General features: G+C 44.1%; 1 protein-coding gene across 1 annotated transcript in view; it reads right to left on the bottom strand.

Annotated features, from left to right (window-relative positions):
• The window catches only part of LOC117048296 (FRAS1-related extracellular matrix protein 1-like), a 98528-nt gene that overhangs the window by 25771 nt on the left and 58396 nt on the right, over window positions 1-14361 (bottom strand). The window contains exons 23-24 of the mRNA XM_033151959.1: window positions 11615-11879; window positions 1516-1930 (exon numbers count right to left, since the gene is read on the bottom strand). Of these exons, the coding sequence (XP_033007850.1) occupies window positions 1516-1930; window positions 11615-11879 (680 nt within the window). The remainder of the gene's footprint in view (window positions 1-1515; window positions 1931-11614; window positions 11880-14361) is intronic.

Genomic DNA, 14361 nt, shown 5'->3' with positions numbered 1-14361 from the left:
CACAGGATCGGGGTGTACACATTGCAGCTGTTCACAGTAAAGAGAAACCCCCCATTCCACGTTTTAACATATAAAAGCATATTTTAAAATGCAAGTGTCTCCCAAGACTGTTCAATAAACCATGACAAAACTGGGTTACTCAAAAATGCACCCTTAAAACAGGAACAGCAAGCCACAAAAAGCAAAGACCTAAATAGACTGAACCTGGTCACCCTGTGAGGTTTTGGAGGGTTTGACCATAGTTAAGAGCAGCAAGGGATCAGTTAAATGTCATTTAGAATTTCACTGCATTTGGTCAGGAACATGTTCTCACATGAGAGCTGGTCAAACCAATCTTTCCGAAACACTGATTTCTGAACTTTTGCCAGGTGTCTCTCTCTGGTGGCCACCAAGGCTGATTTACCAGACATGTTAAGCTTCTCAGTCTTGAATAAGCAGTTAAATGTGTACCCAAAGTCAAGCAGCAGGTTTAAAGGCGCAGAGCTAAATTTCACAGGTAAACAGCAACACTTAGATGTTTACTCCATGGAAATCAGTGGGTCTTGGGACCAAATCATGCAGCCAGTTTAGAGGTTTGTTTTGAGTGTTCCTGCCCATCTCTGACCACCCCATGGATCTGGATTCTGATGATTATCACAGTAATACTCCCAAAAGGTTATTTGTGATTTGATTAACCAGACACAAAGGACAGCTCCTATACCTTTAACAGCTGCACAGGAGATGGAATTTTGGCACACGTCTTATGAGGAAGAGGAAACCAAACCTGCTCCCCCTTCCCCCATTCTATGTGATTATTAAGAACCCTTTTCTCCTTTGTATCTGCTCACTCTGCGTTTGGCTCACACTGTTGAGCTTCCATGGCCATTTCCATCCAAGGTCATGCCCTCTTAGCTATAGGCACAGTTAGAATAGAATGGCTCAGATCAAGACTTCCCATGAGATGAACTCGAATCACAGAACACTCCAGCTGGAGGAAGAAAAAGGAGGTGACGATAGCTGATTTCTCCTTCCCATGCACCCCTGAAAATTTGTTCTGGAGTGTTGGAGGACCCTACATAACAGTGCGAGAGGCAATGCTTTGTGTCTGCTAGAGTAAAAAAAAAAAATACTTGTGAAATTTGGCACTCTCCCTCCAGTGGGAGCTTTTGTTGACGCTCAAACCTTCCATGAACAATGGCTAGTTTCTATCTCCACTGTTGGAGACTGTGTGCCTTTGAACGCCTCCCAGATGCTATGGTCCTTCTTTTGGACTTACTATTGGCATTTTGTTGGCCACTGTGAGAACAGATGCTGAATTAGAAGGGTCTTTGGCCTGATCCAGAAGATTCTTATTATATTTATGGATAGAAGATACATTCTGGACCCAAGTCAACAGTTTGGGCACAGTTCCCATCATAACGTTTGATATGATAAATTCATCAACTTTTCCCTCTCAGGTGGCAAAATACTGTCTTGCCTCATGTGAGTTCATTTACCATGTTTAGAAAAAAGAAGAAATATAATTTCCATACACACCTGTATTGTAAATTCTGTGGAGGCCTCTGTCAGTTGCCCATTAACCAAAAATCCATGGTTGACTTTGTCCGTAGCTATAAATGAGAATTTATCAATGTGTCCACCTCCTCTATTGTGCTTGTAGTACACTTTTGCATTATCCACATCCAGCTGTGTAAACTGGCCCGAGTAGATGACCGTATCCCCCATGTATAAATGTCCATATTGTGGATACTGTGTGATGATATAGGTGAGGTTTTTCACTGGACTGTCTACATCTGTAAGCTGAAGAATATCGGAAGTTAAAAAACCTATACTCCCCTCCACAATATGGAGTCCTTTGTTTGTGAGCAGTGTAGGCGGAATCTGGTCGCTGTGCTCAATATTCAATTCTAGGAGGCCTTTTTTCTCCATATGACCATTACTGATGGTAAAACTATTTCAGGAAAAAAAGAGAAGAGAGGAAGATTATTTATTTATTAAAATATGGTTCCGTTGCTACACATGGCATTAGACAGAGTTGAATGGCAGTGCCCTGTTCCTGGTTTCAGGACACCCTTGGGCATGATGCTCTCAGTGGACTGAGCTATCTGTGTGCCCATTCCTTTGCTTTGCTCTCTGGGCCAATTTGTACCACTTCATAGAAGGGGAGGGCAAAACGTTACTTTTCCTTTCCTTTTCTCCTCCCAATAGTTACTCCTTGGAGCAGGTAGGTGAACTGGCAGTAACAACAAAGGAGCAAGGTCAAGGGGACTTGGGGACTGGTGGTAGGTAAGAGGAAGGTCAGGTGGCTCTGAGGATTCTTGGTGAATGGACCTTGGCAGGTGCCCAGTTATGCCAACTTCCAATGTCAGTCCTGTGAATGGACTCTTATTTTGAAAAGCTTGCAATCTAGAACTGAATGAAAAGAAGAGGAAGTAAAAGCAGCCCAGCCAAATTGCTCATGTTGCTGGCTCCTGAAGGGAGAATCAGTCATCCCGTGAGATCTCTGCTGTTCTATATTTTGAAATTTGTGTTTCATATTTTAAAATTGTAAACTGCCTGGGGTCCCTTGACAGAAGGTCAGCATATAAATCTGTTAGATAAATAAATAGATTGAGTCAGAAGCCAGGGGAGGGGAGGCAGCAAAGCTATGAATGAATGAAATTGCATGTTTACTTGGTTCAACTGAAACCAAAGGCCTAAGAGAACCATTGTCTCTCATCCATGGCCTGTAGGATTGAAGGGGGTTAGGCCTAACCCAAAGTGGCTCAGAGCTCTTCAGTTCACTTGCCTCTCTTGGTGTTGGCAGCAGTGTCCAAAAGGCAACGCTGCTATTATAGATGGAAGGAGGAAGGCAACAAATATAAAGACTGGTGTGTGTGTCATGGGACTGTTTCAAGCAACCTGCTGCGTAGAGCTCCATACTTGCAACATATCAAATGTTTATGAACGTTCCACAACTGCACAGTAAATGTTCAGTGTCAATGGATTCACCATCAAAAAATTCCTTAGTGCCTATAAGTTTCAATACTGCTCTTTATATAACTACAGGAATACCACAGAATTTACAGAGTTAATAGTTTCTATTTTTGCATCCTGCAAACAGCTTTGGAAACTGATCAATAAGTTTGTGAAACACAATGTAGGAAGCAACATTATCCCAAGGGTCAGGTTCAGTGTTCTGTCTAACTCAGTGCAGTCTTCTCTGACTGGCACAGGCTCTACAAGTTTTCAGACAGGATCCTCTCAGGATCCACTACCTGGAGATGATCCAACCTCAGTTCTTCTGCATGCAGATCATGTGCTCTGGTCCTAAGTCACACCCCTTTCCACTAAACTGTAATTTAGGATGTTCCCAGTTCAAGTCTTCCTTCTACCATAAACTCATTAGGTAGCCATTGCTGGGAACCACAATCTCTCAGCCACAACTCACCATCGGCAAGAAGGGAATTGTGATCTACCTAACAGGGTTGTTGCAATTATTGTTCTGGCAATAAGCAAGGAATGATTTGAATCTTCTAAGGCTGTAATCCTATACCCGCCTATTTGGGAGTAAATCCCATTGACCTCAGTAGAGCTTTTTTCCTGAGTAGACAGGATATTACTGTCAAACTCTAAATGCTACTTGTTATCCATCACCAAAACATAGAACTGTGCCCCACAGGACGACAATTTAATATAGGTTCTTGGCATTTTGTCAGTAGATATTCTCATTTTGTTCTGTTGCCTTCAGTATACATTTCACTTGCCTAGTCTTCAGAAACACCATTTAAGTTTTCTCACTGTGTTCTTTTCAACAAATAACCAAGAATTTATTCAGACACAAAGCCTGGGAGATGTTATATCTTCAGGCACACTGGTTAATTTCCTTATAGCTTGCTTTCAGGTTTCTCTGCATGTCAATATCTGCTGCTTCTCTGGATACTTCTCACACATTAGCGCTAATTAAGACAAATGTTGTCTGCTATCAGTGCTACTTTAGTACACACACGCACCATCATTTCCAGGGGCTGCCGTAAGAAAATAAAGTGAGCCGATAGTGTAGTATAGTGTTCTACAATTACAGCTTCTGACTGCTGTGTGGTACAAATAAATACTCACCTGAGCCAGCTAAGAATCTGGAGTTTCCTCCAGCTCTGTTACTGTTAGCAAAAAACAAAGGCTAACAAACAGCACAATCCTAACCATGCCTACTCAGAAGGTATTCCTATTGAATTCAATTAGGCTTTCTCCCAAGTAAGTAAGGTTGGGACTGCAGCCTAAGTGATTTGAATGGACATCTGATTTGTTACCTACACATTCATTTTCTTTTAATAGCTTTCATTGCAATCGTAATCATAACACAACAGTGAAAAAGAGCGTGGTCAGGCCTCCTTTGCTCGCCACGCCGCATTTCCGCCACTATTGAGCAGCACTACAGGAGTGTGTCTGCACTGCCTGCTCCTTCTCCACCCTCCCTCTTCCTCCATGCAGAGAGTGTGCTAACTTACATAACAGGCTGTGTAAAGGTCAAGTTACTAGAAAATTTAGTATGAACACTAGGAATTAAATGACATGAATCAAATGCTAAAGCATAGCAGAACGTGGCATCAGCTTTTAGAGAATAACCATTCATATTTCTAGAACCCTTCTGCTTGAAAATTAAGGCCCTCGCTGTTCTTCAGGTGTGAATGAAGTTTAATCTGTTCCATTTTTTGAGAGATTCCCTGGAATACCAGGCTCAAAAGCTTGACTGCCTGTAGCTACAGTCCTCTTTCACCCGAAGAAGAAGAAAAAATCCCTAGTAATCTAGGGTACATATTTTTCAGTTCACTTTAAGTTATGTCTTTCTTTCACCCTTTAGCAAAATAGGCTCCCAATCCTGCTCTACTCATCATAATAACTGGGTCCTGTTCTTATATTGCTCCTCTTCTTCAAACAAGCTGTCATTTTTTAAATGCAGGCTGTCACTGTCTGTCATGCCACAAATTAAAAAGACACACACACACCCCGAAAATAATAATCCAGGGTGTGTGTGAAGCATGGCAGTCTACCCATTCGCCCCACCCAGGATGCAGGGCTGACTATAACCACAACCTGCTTTGAGATATGAGGGGCTCACTATTTTTTTAAAAAGACCAGAAGGCTCAGACTTCTGGCTACTGTACCTTCTCACAATAAGACAGCTTAGCAACTTCAATAAATAAGCAGTATATTTAAACAAATAAAAATAGAACTTTTTCTAAACCAAAAGTTGTTGTGCACAAATGTCCATGTTTGTAAAATCAAGGAACACCCTAGAGTGGTGATGGCACATTGTCATTATGCTTTGATGCATTTCTATGTGCATTGGTTCTTAGGCTATTGATTTCAGAGCTGCACCCCAACCCTAGTCTATAACTGTAGAAATCCAAATTATGCTCTCAAAATAAATCACTTATCCCAGTACCCCCATATCATATCCAACTAATTCTACTTGGCCCTTCTTTGCTCCCATGCAACATTATGGTGTGCCATACACATCATGCACATAGCGCATATCCCAGAATTTTTCGGTCATTTGTTTTCTGTCTGCCTGTTGTCTGTCTGCTAATAGGCTGAGCTGTTGTGCGGTCACAGAATGTTTGTGAATATTATACTGAACGAAACAGAAGGTAATTGAATACAGTACTGATATAGATTAAAAGCCAATGCCCTAATGTGCCAATGCCCAAACATGGGCGGAGAAAGGGGGTGTGATGGAGGCGGGCCACCCCATGTAACACCACTGAGGGGGTTGACCCTGGGTGGCATTCACTACAGGGCCTGCAGCACGCCCGAGCCACTCCTGGAAGTGACGCAGTGGCTTGGGCGCCCACAGGCTCTCTGCTGCCCCAAACAGTCCGCCTGCTGCCTCCCCCTCAGTTGTAGGGTGGCTCAGTGGGAGGAGGCAGACTCATCGGAGGCACTGCGGAGCGTCCCGCCCCGGCTCACCCCTGTGCCCAAAGATGCACACTTCCAGATACCCAGTTTCTCTTCTGCTCTTCAGTCCAAGCAACAAATTCTGACAATTCCACAGTATATGAATACCTTAAAGAAACAAACATGCAGAGGAGTCCAAGATTCAGTGCTGCAAACCCAATATGCCCTGGCCTATGCTCTTTGGTGTATGGAGTGATACGTTCCTTTCAACAGAGGAGCCAATCCATTTATCACAGGGACGGGGGCAGATATGTAAGTAAGATCTGCTACCTGTGCTGAAATGAATAGGGCAACTTCAAGTGAGCCCTGGAGCTCATACAGCATCAGTCAGAATTCACTGTACTGTGGCAATAAGAGTTTCTTTATGATGGGGCGTGCATGTGCGTGCACACAAAACCAGAGATATCTAACCGCAGCACTAAATATTCTCTGGAAATTTTTAAGCAGCTTTGTATTGAAAGGGAGCTTGAACCACGGCGTTTTGTTTTGCTTTTTTAAAAGAAAGAAAGAAAGAAAGAAATAGGCAGTGCTCCAGTCTCCAACTGCTACTCTTCATGTTTTTAATCACATCTGCTACATAGATGTGGCTATGAATAATTAACGATGCCTCCAACATTACACTCATAGATTACGGTGGAGGAAGCGACTGGTGCACCGTCTCGAACAGCATAAGCCATTTAGGAAACTGTTATCCACTTTCCCTTTATATTTGCCGTGCAATCACTTACTGCTTAAAAGGGTAAATCTTTCATAGCTTTAATTAAAGCATTTAATATAATTTACACTGATGCTCTATGTGCTCAAGGTCTGTCAAAATTGATGCTTTAATAACATGTCATTCCCCCCCCCCCGTCTCTCTTCCCCCCTCCCCCTCTCCACTCTCCCGACTGGCCTGAAATCTGTTAAAATTACCACTAATCTAATTGGGAACAAAGTTGTCAAATGCACGCAGCTCTGACAGTTTGTCTTTCTGCAAACTGCCAACAGATTGCAAGTTACGCATGTGTTGCGCAGATGGGTAAGTTAAAAGGAACACACCAAAAAAAAAAGCAATTTATTAAATCACCTGGAACCAGCAGCTCCATTCCAAAAATAGTGAGAATGAAATATAGCAGGAGCTACGAGAGTTGGCACTGGAATATGCCAGAAGGTACCAGTTACAAAACAAGATAAACATTTTGAGAAGCCTCAGCTGCGTAGCAGAATAATGAGGAGTTATTTAACCCGATCAGGATTACCAGCAGAAATTAATTTAGAGTGCACATTTTTTTTAATAAAAATAAAAAATAAAAATAAAAGGATATTTTAATCCCTCTCCTTTTAACCCTTTGTAGGCGCTGGAAAGATGTTTCTATATCCATCCCCCACCCCCACAGTGACCTCCCTGTGTACCTGGTTAAATTATCCAATGCAGAGCACTAGAAGGACCATACAGATGGTGTCCTCTCCTACACATACTTAGCACGTAATCTCTTTCATGTGCTCAACCTCCATTTCAGGAAAGGATATTGGATCCAGTTACATGGTTGAGAGCTGACAACATTGTGGCAGCAGCTTGCTTCCAAGCTACCAAGAGAGAGCAATTGGGAATTTATTTATTTTTTAATCTTAAAATGGGAGAGAACGTAAGTTTTACGCTGAACAGATGTGTAGACAAAATGAAATCTCCCATTATCTGAACCTCAATTATCCAAATCTCACAACTGTCTGAATTCCATGGGTGTCCTTCCACATCATCCAATGTCAACGAAACTCTCACTTTCTGAATAGGCAGAAGGACATCTGAATAAAAGAGGCCATCGGGATAGGGCTTATTTTGTGTCAGAGGTGGAGCTCAGCCTCAGGAATGGTTTTCAGCAGAAGGAATGAGTCTTGGAATATACAATAAGAACAGTAGCTGAGATTGTGTTCAGAATCCTTTTCTTTCTCCACCCCCATCCAGTTAACATTAAGATGTAAAATTCCCAGTGCAATTGGGGTGATGTGAGTATGGACACCTCTCTTTTGAAATACTGTACCAAGAACCAAAATCAGATGTGATGTGGAGAGTAGCTTGGGTCTACTAAGCACAAGAGTGATAGCGTCCATCACTCACACCATTTCTGCATTCCAAAGGTCAACCAAGGCTTTCACAGGTTTTATTGTAGATATGAGAGGGAAATCCCCAAGAGTCGTCAGAGGAGCATTTGGATCCATCTGTCTCTGCAGACGGACTATTCTAATACGTTCCAAATTTGTGCAAAGGCAAAAGTCCCATGAACCCTAGTTCAACACCCTCTTCCTCAGTGTCACAGTTTCATTCATAAACTCACACTTCATATCTGTGTAGGCCATTCATCCAAGTAAATGAAATTGCACTGTATCCTAAAATACAGGGGTTTGCTTGTCCAATTGCTTTGGAAGCTGCCGGAAGATTAAAAATGAATTCCATTGTATCTCAGACAAAATAAAATATCAGCCGCCATCTCATCTGAAATTTCTTTCAGGCACAATTTTTGGATGGAGCAGAGTTTGGAGTTCCAGGTCTGTACAAGGGGAAACTTTCCCCATTGGATCCAGAGTTGACCTCAGTTGGCCATAACTAGGTATGATGGTGGTCGAGCTCAGTCTCAATCAAGTCACATTACTGATCACCTATAAGGCCGAATTTGCCAAGAAAGCACCTGTAGGCACACCTGTTGCCCACAAAGGTCTCCTCCCATGTCTCCCCACTCACTGAAATTAGACTTGAAAGAAACTTTAGATTGTAGTCGATATCTGAATTCATGCTGGCACTGAGTTAATCTCAACTCCTGCTTTAACTTTTGCTCTCTAACATGTGTTTGAGGCAAAGGAGCCTGGGTGAGTGACTGTCGAGGTGAAAAGCAATTCTTTTCTTATTCACAGCATGGTCTTGTATGGAACAGGGCAATAAGTAACCACAGGACCCTCCAGACTGGTTGTGGTGAATGGGTTGCTAGTGTATTCTGCAATATGCCAGTGACACAATATTTGTGCATTAGTGCAGTGGCATAACTAGCCGCTTGGGTGCCTGGTGCAGCTCGCGTATACTCCCACCAGGGGCAGGGCAAGCGGCCCATGGGGGGGGGACATGCTGCCTGGAGTCTCTCCGATGCCTCCCCCTCAGCTGTAGGGCGGCTTAGGGAGAGGTGGAGGGTAGGCGCCAGTCCCATGCTGCCATTTCAGGCAGTGCAGAGCATGCAGGCACCTGCCAAAGCCACCATGTCGCCCCCCCCCCAGTGATGACACCCAGGGTGGTCCGCACTCCCACACCCCCTTCCTCCGCCAATGCATTAGCACTGGATTTATAGTGGACAGTCTACAAACAATTCTGCTTTATTAGCTGTTCTGTGATGGTTCCTCAAGGACACCACATTACTGCCACCTGAAGCACTCACGCACCAAAGAGGGACAACCCAGCCCAGAACATTTGTGGTCTAAAAAATTATAGGATCTCAAGACGTTACAGGGCATACAAAGTTTTTGCAGATGGGGGGGGCGGGAAGCACTGAAAACAGGATTGCATATAATAATCACCTGTTATAATCACCCTGGTACCATCATGAGCACAAAATCATTATGATTGGACAATAAAAAGGGGGAGCCCCATGCTCACACCTGCCCCACAAGGCAACCTTGCAGATATGATAGTGGCAAGCTTAGGGACAGGAAAAGAGTAGAAAGATATGTTGGTAAGTAGGAAAGAAATGGGGTGCAGAGCGAGAGCAAGAGAGATCAGAGGAGAACTTCCCTAAGAGTTTAGGAAAGGTTCCCTGGGCTGGCGCGTCCATTTAGGTGAACCAGGCAGTTGCCTAGGGTGCCAAAATGGAGGGGGCACAGGCCAGCCTGCCCCCTGACGCTGCCCGGTGCTGCTCCGCCAGCGGCAGAGTGGCGGGGGAGGGGGAGCAGCCCAAAATCAGGCTTCTCCGCCCCCTCCGCCAGCGGCAGAGTGGCGGGAAGGGGGGAGCAGCCCGAAATCTCTGCAGGGCCAGTGCTAGGGATTGGCCGGGGGGGGCACCAGAAGGTGATCTCGCCTAGGGCGCAAAAAACCCTAGCACTGGCCCTGAGGGTACCTACACCATTTAAAGCCACAAACCAGGATTAGTCAGCACACTAATGAAGCTGACCCCCCCCCCCCACACACACACACATAGCAGAGAGACAGAAGGTTTATTGAGGAAGGGAGAAGAGAAGAAAATATTTTCCACATACCAAAAACGAAAAAGGAAAAAACGGCCATGCTTTAGGGCCTGTGATTTATTTAATGATGGTCTTAACCTCACTTAGAAAAAGACCGTTTACATGATTTACCGATTGCTTCTTCCCCTTGTTAATTTAACTCATTTCTTAGGAAATTATACACACTTAATCACTGCAAGAATAAAATTAGTTAGAGTGCCCATTTAGTAGCAAAGGGAGTATAAATAATTTTCAATTTTAAACTGGAAAGAAGAAACAAGTTAAGGGGACCAGCACCATTTTTATTTTTAGAAAAGCAGGAACAGGAGACAGTTATTGAAAAGGAGGGGGAGGAAGCGGTGGGGAGAGAGTTAAACACCTTCCCTGCCTCTTGTTTCCTAAATCGTCCCAGGCAGCTTTCCACATCCACTGGGTTTCAGCTGCAAGCTTTCAGCAAGGCAGGGAAAGAGTTAAGCACCCCAAATCTTCACCCCACCCACCCCCGCTTCCTTGCTCTCTGTCATCATCTTCCAAAACTGATTTTCTAACAAAACAAAAAAATGGTGTCGGGACCCTAATATTCATGTTTGCATATAATTTATGCTTAGCGCCTATGCATGTGAAAAAGAGCAAAGTACCTAGAAGAGGACGATACCCAAGTGAGCTATAAATTAAGTCCTTATCCTGTTCCTGATTTAAGCAATATGGGTGCTTCTTTCCTATAGGAGGGTGGTATTAATGAGCTTCTAATCCATTAAACTTGCCACATCTGTTGGGAAATTCAGCAAAAAGGGGAGATGAAATCTATTTTCTGCTGTACTTGGTATAAAGGGAGGGAGAGACAGAAATTCTGCTGTATTCCCCCACCACCAAAAAAAAACTTCTGCCCACTCGAGGTATATAAAAACCATTACATTTAAGTACCATAATAGCCAACATATGCTTTTCTTTAGTAACGACACCACCATCTGGATTAACTTCTACCAATGATTTCAGATAATATTGTGGTGTTGTTTTCCCCCCCCCCTGCCGACTGGAAAAAAAGGAAAACCCTACCCCAGAGAGCAACTACAGTTTCAGGTGGAGCATAACAGTAACAGAATTAGCAGTGTCTCTCTTTGGTGCCCCAGGATACCTGTGACGGGTGCGTGGCTGGGGGCGGGAGGGGGGGGGCTCTACTGGAACGTATGGATCTGAATTCATATGCAAATTCATTAAAAAGCCAGTACGAAAATCTTGCAATGCCATGTGTGCACATCTTCCACTACTCTTGACTGGGGGCCTTAAAACATTACAGTTAATAAATGGGTGATACTTGCTGCTGAACTTAGGAGAGGACATATCACGCTTTCTGCATTTTCATGCCAGGCATTTCAGCACTGTAATATGGTCGCCGAGAGCCGTGCAGAAGTTATGTTAACATTTAGCCCCCTGAAATATGTTTCTCCATGTCTTAAAACCAGGTTTTGCGAGGGGAGAGCGCAAGGAGAAGAGAAGATAATCGGGGAGGCCTTCTCACCTGAATGAATCCTTACTAGCCTCGTGGCTATTGTCGTGAACGTAGCAAACCTTCTGGGCCACGACATCCAACTGGCTGTAGCGGGAAATGGGCACGCCGGGATAATTGATGTACTCAATCTGACCATGCACAGGTGGCACAGAAATGGCATACAGCAGCTTCCCGGGTTTGCCAGTGCCATCTGTTGCCATAAGAACATCTGTCGTCAAGGTCACCCTGTCACCCTCTGTTAAAGTTACAGGTTTGGTGAATAGAACAATGTCACCTAAAATAAAAGGGAGGGGGGAGAGGGAGCAGGGAGAGAAAGAGAAAAGCATCAGTCATGGGGGGGGAGAGAGAGAAATTAAAGGGTGTGGGTGGGTGTTTGTGGAGGGAGGGGGTGGCTCAGTCCTTCAATATTCCACAGGGGGAACTGGGTTGAAGGGGGGGGGGGAGTCAGTGAAATCAGCTCACAGAGAAACAGACATTAAGAGAACAACACAGCGACGAAGCTTTTGTGGGGATTAACGAAAGAGACTTTGGCCAAACCAGGCTGGGAAAGGATTCCTTTGGTGCCTGTAAAGATCTCTGTGCCAAATAAGAACTAAAAGCTATTGAAGAAAACCTGTATCTTCATTTGTGCAGCACGAGAGTTGCACGAGTAAAGGATGGGATTTCAGAACGTACATTCCTCCTTAGGGATTCTGTGTTTAGGGAAGAATGTATATAAGCACCCATGTGGGCACGCTCAGCAATGCACATGAGTACACAAAGGTGTATGTGTGTGTGGAGGGGGGGAGGTTAACATGCAGGTACAGGCACAATTTGGCCACATATTCTCCCCTTTATGAAGAATTATTATTGCAAACTGTCTCTTCGCACACAAATGGGTCACTTTCAACAAAGAACAATTAAGTTAATAGGCCCACATGGGCTGATGGACAAAATGCCCTAATGTGCTAAGCACAGCGTGGCACTTTAAGCTGATGGGGTTATGTGATGCTGTAACCTTGCCAAGGGTGATTCTCCTGCTACTGGATTTGTTGCAGTCCTTAAAGTCCCCAAAGTGCATGAAAAAACTGGCAGACATAACACTGGTTAAGAGATACAAAGGGGACCATAGACGCAAGCACTTCCTTCTCCTCCACCACCATTTTCTCTGGCATGAATTTCTGCCTCCTCTCAACCAGGGTTTAATATTATTGATGCACCAGAGGTGGCAATTGTGCCTAGCGAATCCTCAGAAGGGCTGTCATCTTATTAAGAGTGTGGGGGGGGGCAAACTTGACTGGACAGTGGTAGGCAGGATTTTTGTTTTACATGTCTACTGCATTCACACATAACGTGGAGATTGGTGTGGGTGGGTGTCATACTTTTACAATAAAGGGAGAACATAGAGAATGGCACTCAGGGCCGTCCCTACCATTAGGCAGAGTGAGGGAGCTGCCTTGGGGGAGGTTAGCCAAGGGGCAGCAGCAGTCCCCTTGCCATATCCCCCGAGTTCTTTAAGCTTACTTGCTCTGCACCTAGCTTGCTGCAGCGGGTACAGTGGGAAATGTTGCTCTATTGCCAATGTTAAAATAAAATTCAACTGCCAGTACTTTCAGATTCTGTATGTGGAATGGGGGGGGGGGGGGAGATGCCATCTTGTCCTTTTGCCTCAGGCAGCAAAAATGTCTTGCAGTCGCCTGGGTAGCATTGAACCTCCTCCTCTCACACCTTCAGTCCTCTCAGGTGGTTGCACCAGCCACTTGTCTCCATTCTCAGTATCGGAGCCAGGTAAGAGACAAGTGCTCAAGGCAGTGGCCTGAAGAGGAAAGGCTCAGGAGGTTGGGAGGGGACTGGAAGGAAAAAACTTCAGCATCCCTTTCTCACATGCTCTTTGTATTCTAAAAGAAAGACTTGTCCAGGCTCCCACTTTATAGGTGAAAGACAAGGACACATGAAATATGCCCCTGTCAAGTTTGGATCTGAAAGAAATTAGTTTTAAAGTGCTTTGCAAATCCTGGCTAAGATCCAAACTAGACTTTAAAGTAAATAGGAGATGTGGTGGGCCAAATCCAGATTTAATGTATGTGTGTATGTATGTGATTTATAAATTGCATCACATGAAACACTCCAAAGCAATTAACAAAAAAAAAAAGCAAACATCAATAAAAAGCAATTTAAAATCTAATATAGATATAGACAGAGATAAGAATACCCAGGTTAAAGGCTTGCTGGAAAAGGAAGTTCTTCAATAGGTGACCAAAAGACAATAGATTCTTTTGGAAGGAAAGGCAGAATATAAATTTAATGAATTAAAAAATAAGTAAGATGTAACAGCAAGGAGTTTCAGAGGGTAGGTGCAACCACAGTAAAAGTCCTACATCCTATGGAACTGATCCAAATGAAATGGTATCTGCTGAAGACCCTCTTCCTTCAGTGATTGGTTGGCTATATCATGGTTGAGACAATATTTTCGGTATCCTGACCCCAAGCTGTATAGGCTACTGATAGGGAAGTAGGAAGCCTTTAATCCTTTGCTCCTTGCTGTGTTCCCAATTAGGATCAGACCCCATGCACCTGCTATTTGTGCTTGCGGAGACCCAGATTGAAGGGGGAAATGGGTTAAAACACCCTTTCATGTCCACCAGCATCTCAATCTGGACAGTTCTTCGTGGATTTCACGAATGTTGTCTCACCTAGTTTGGCCCTAATAGGTAATCTAGGGCTCGATTAGCACTGTTGCATAAGCAACACTATGCCACGATAACTTAAGAGGAGGG

Source organism: Lacerta agilis, chromosome 6, assembly GCF_009819535.1.
Source record: "Lacerta agilis isolate rLacAgi1 chromosome 6, rLacAgi1.pri, whole genome shotgun sequence".
Lineage (NCBI taxonomy): Eukaryota > Metazoa > Chordata > Lepidosauria > Squamata > Lacertidae > Lacerta > Lacerta agilis.
This window is presented reverse-complemented; position numbering and strand designations above follow the sequence as displayed.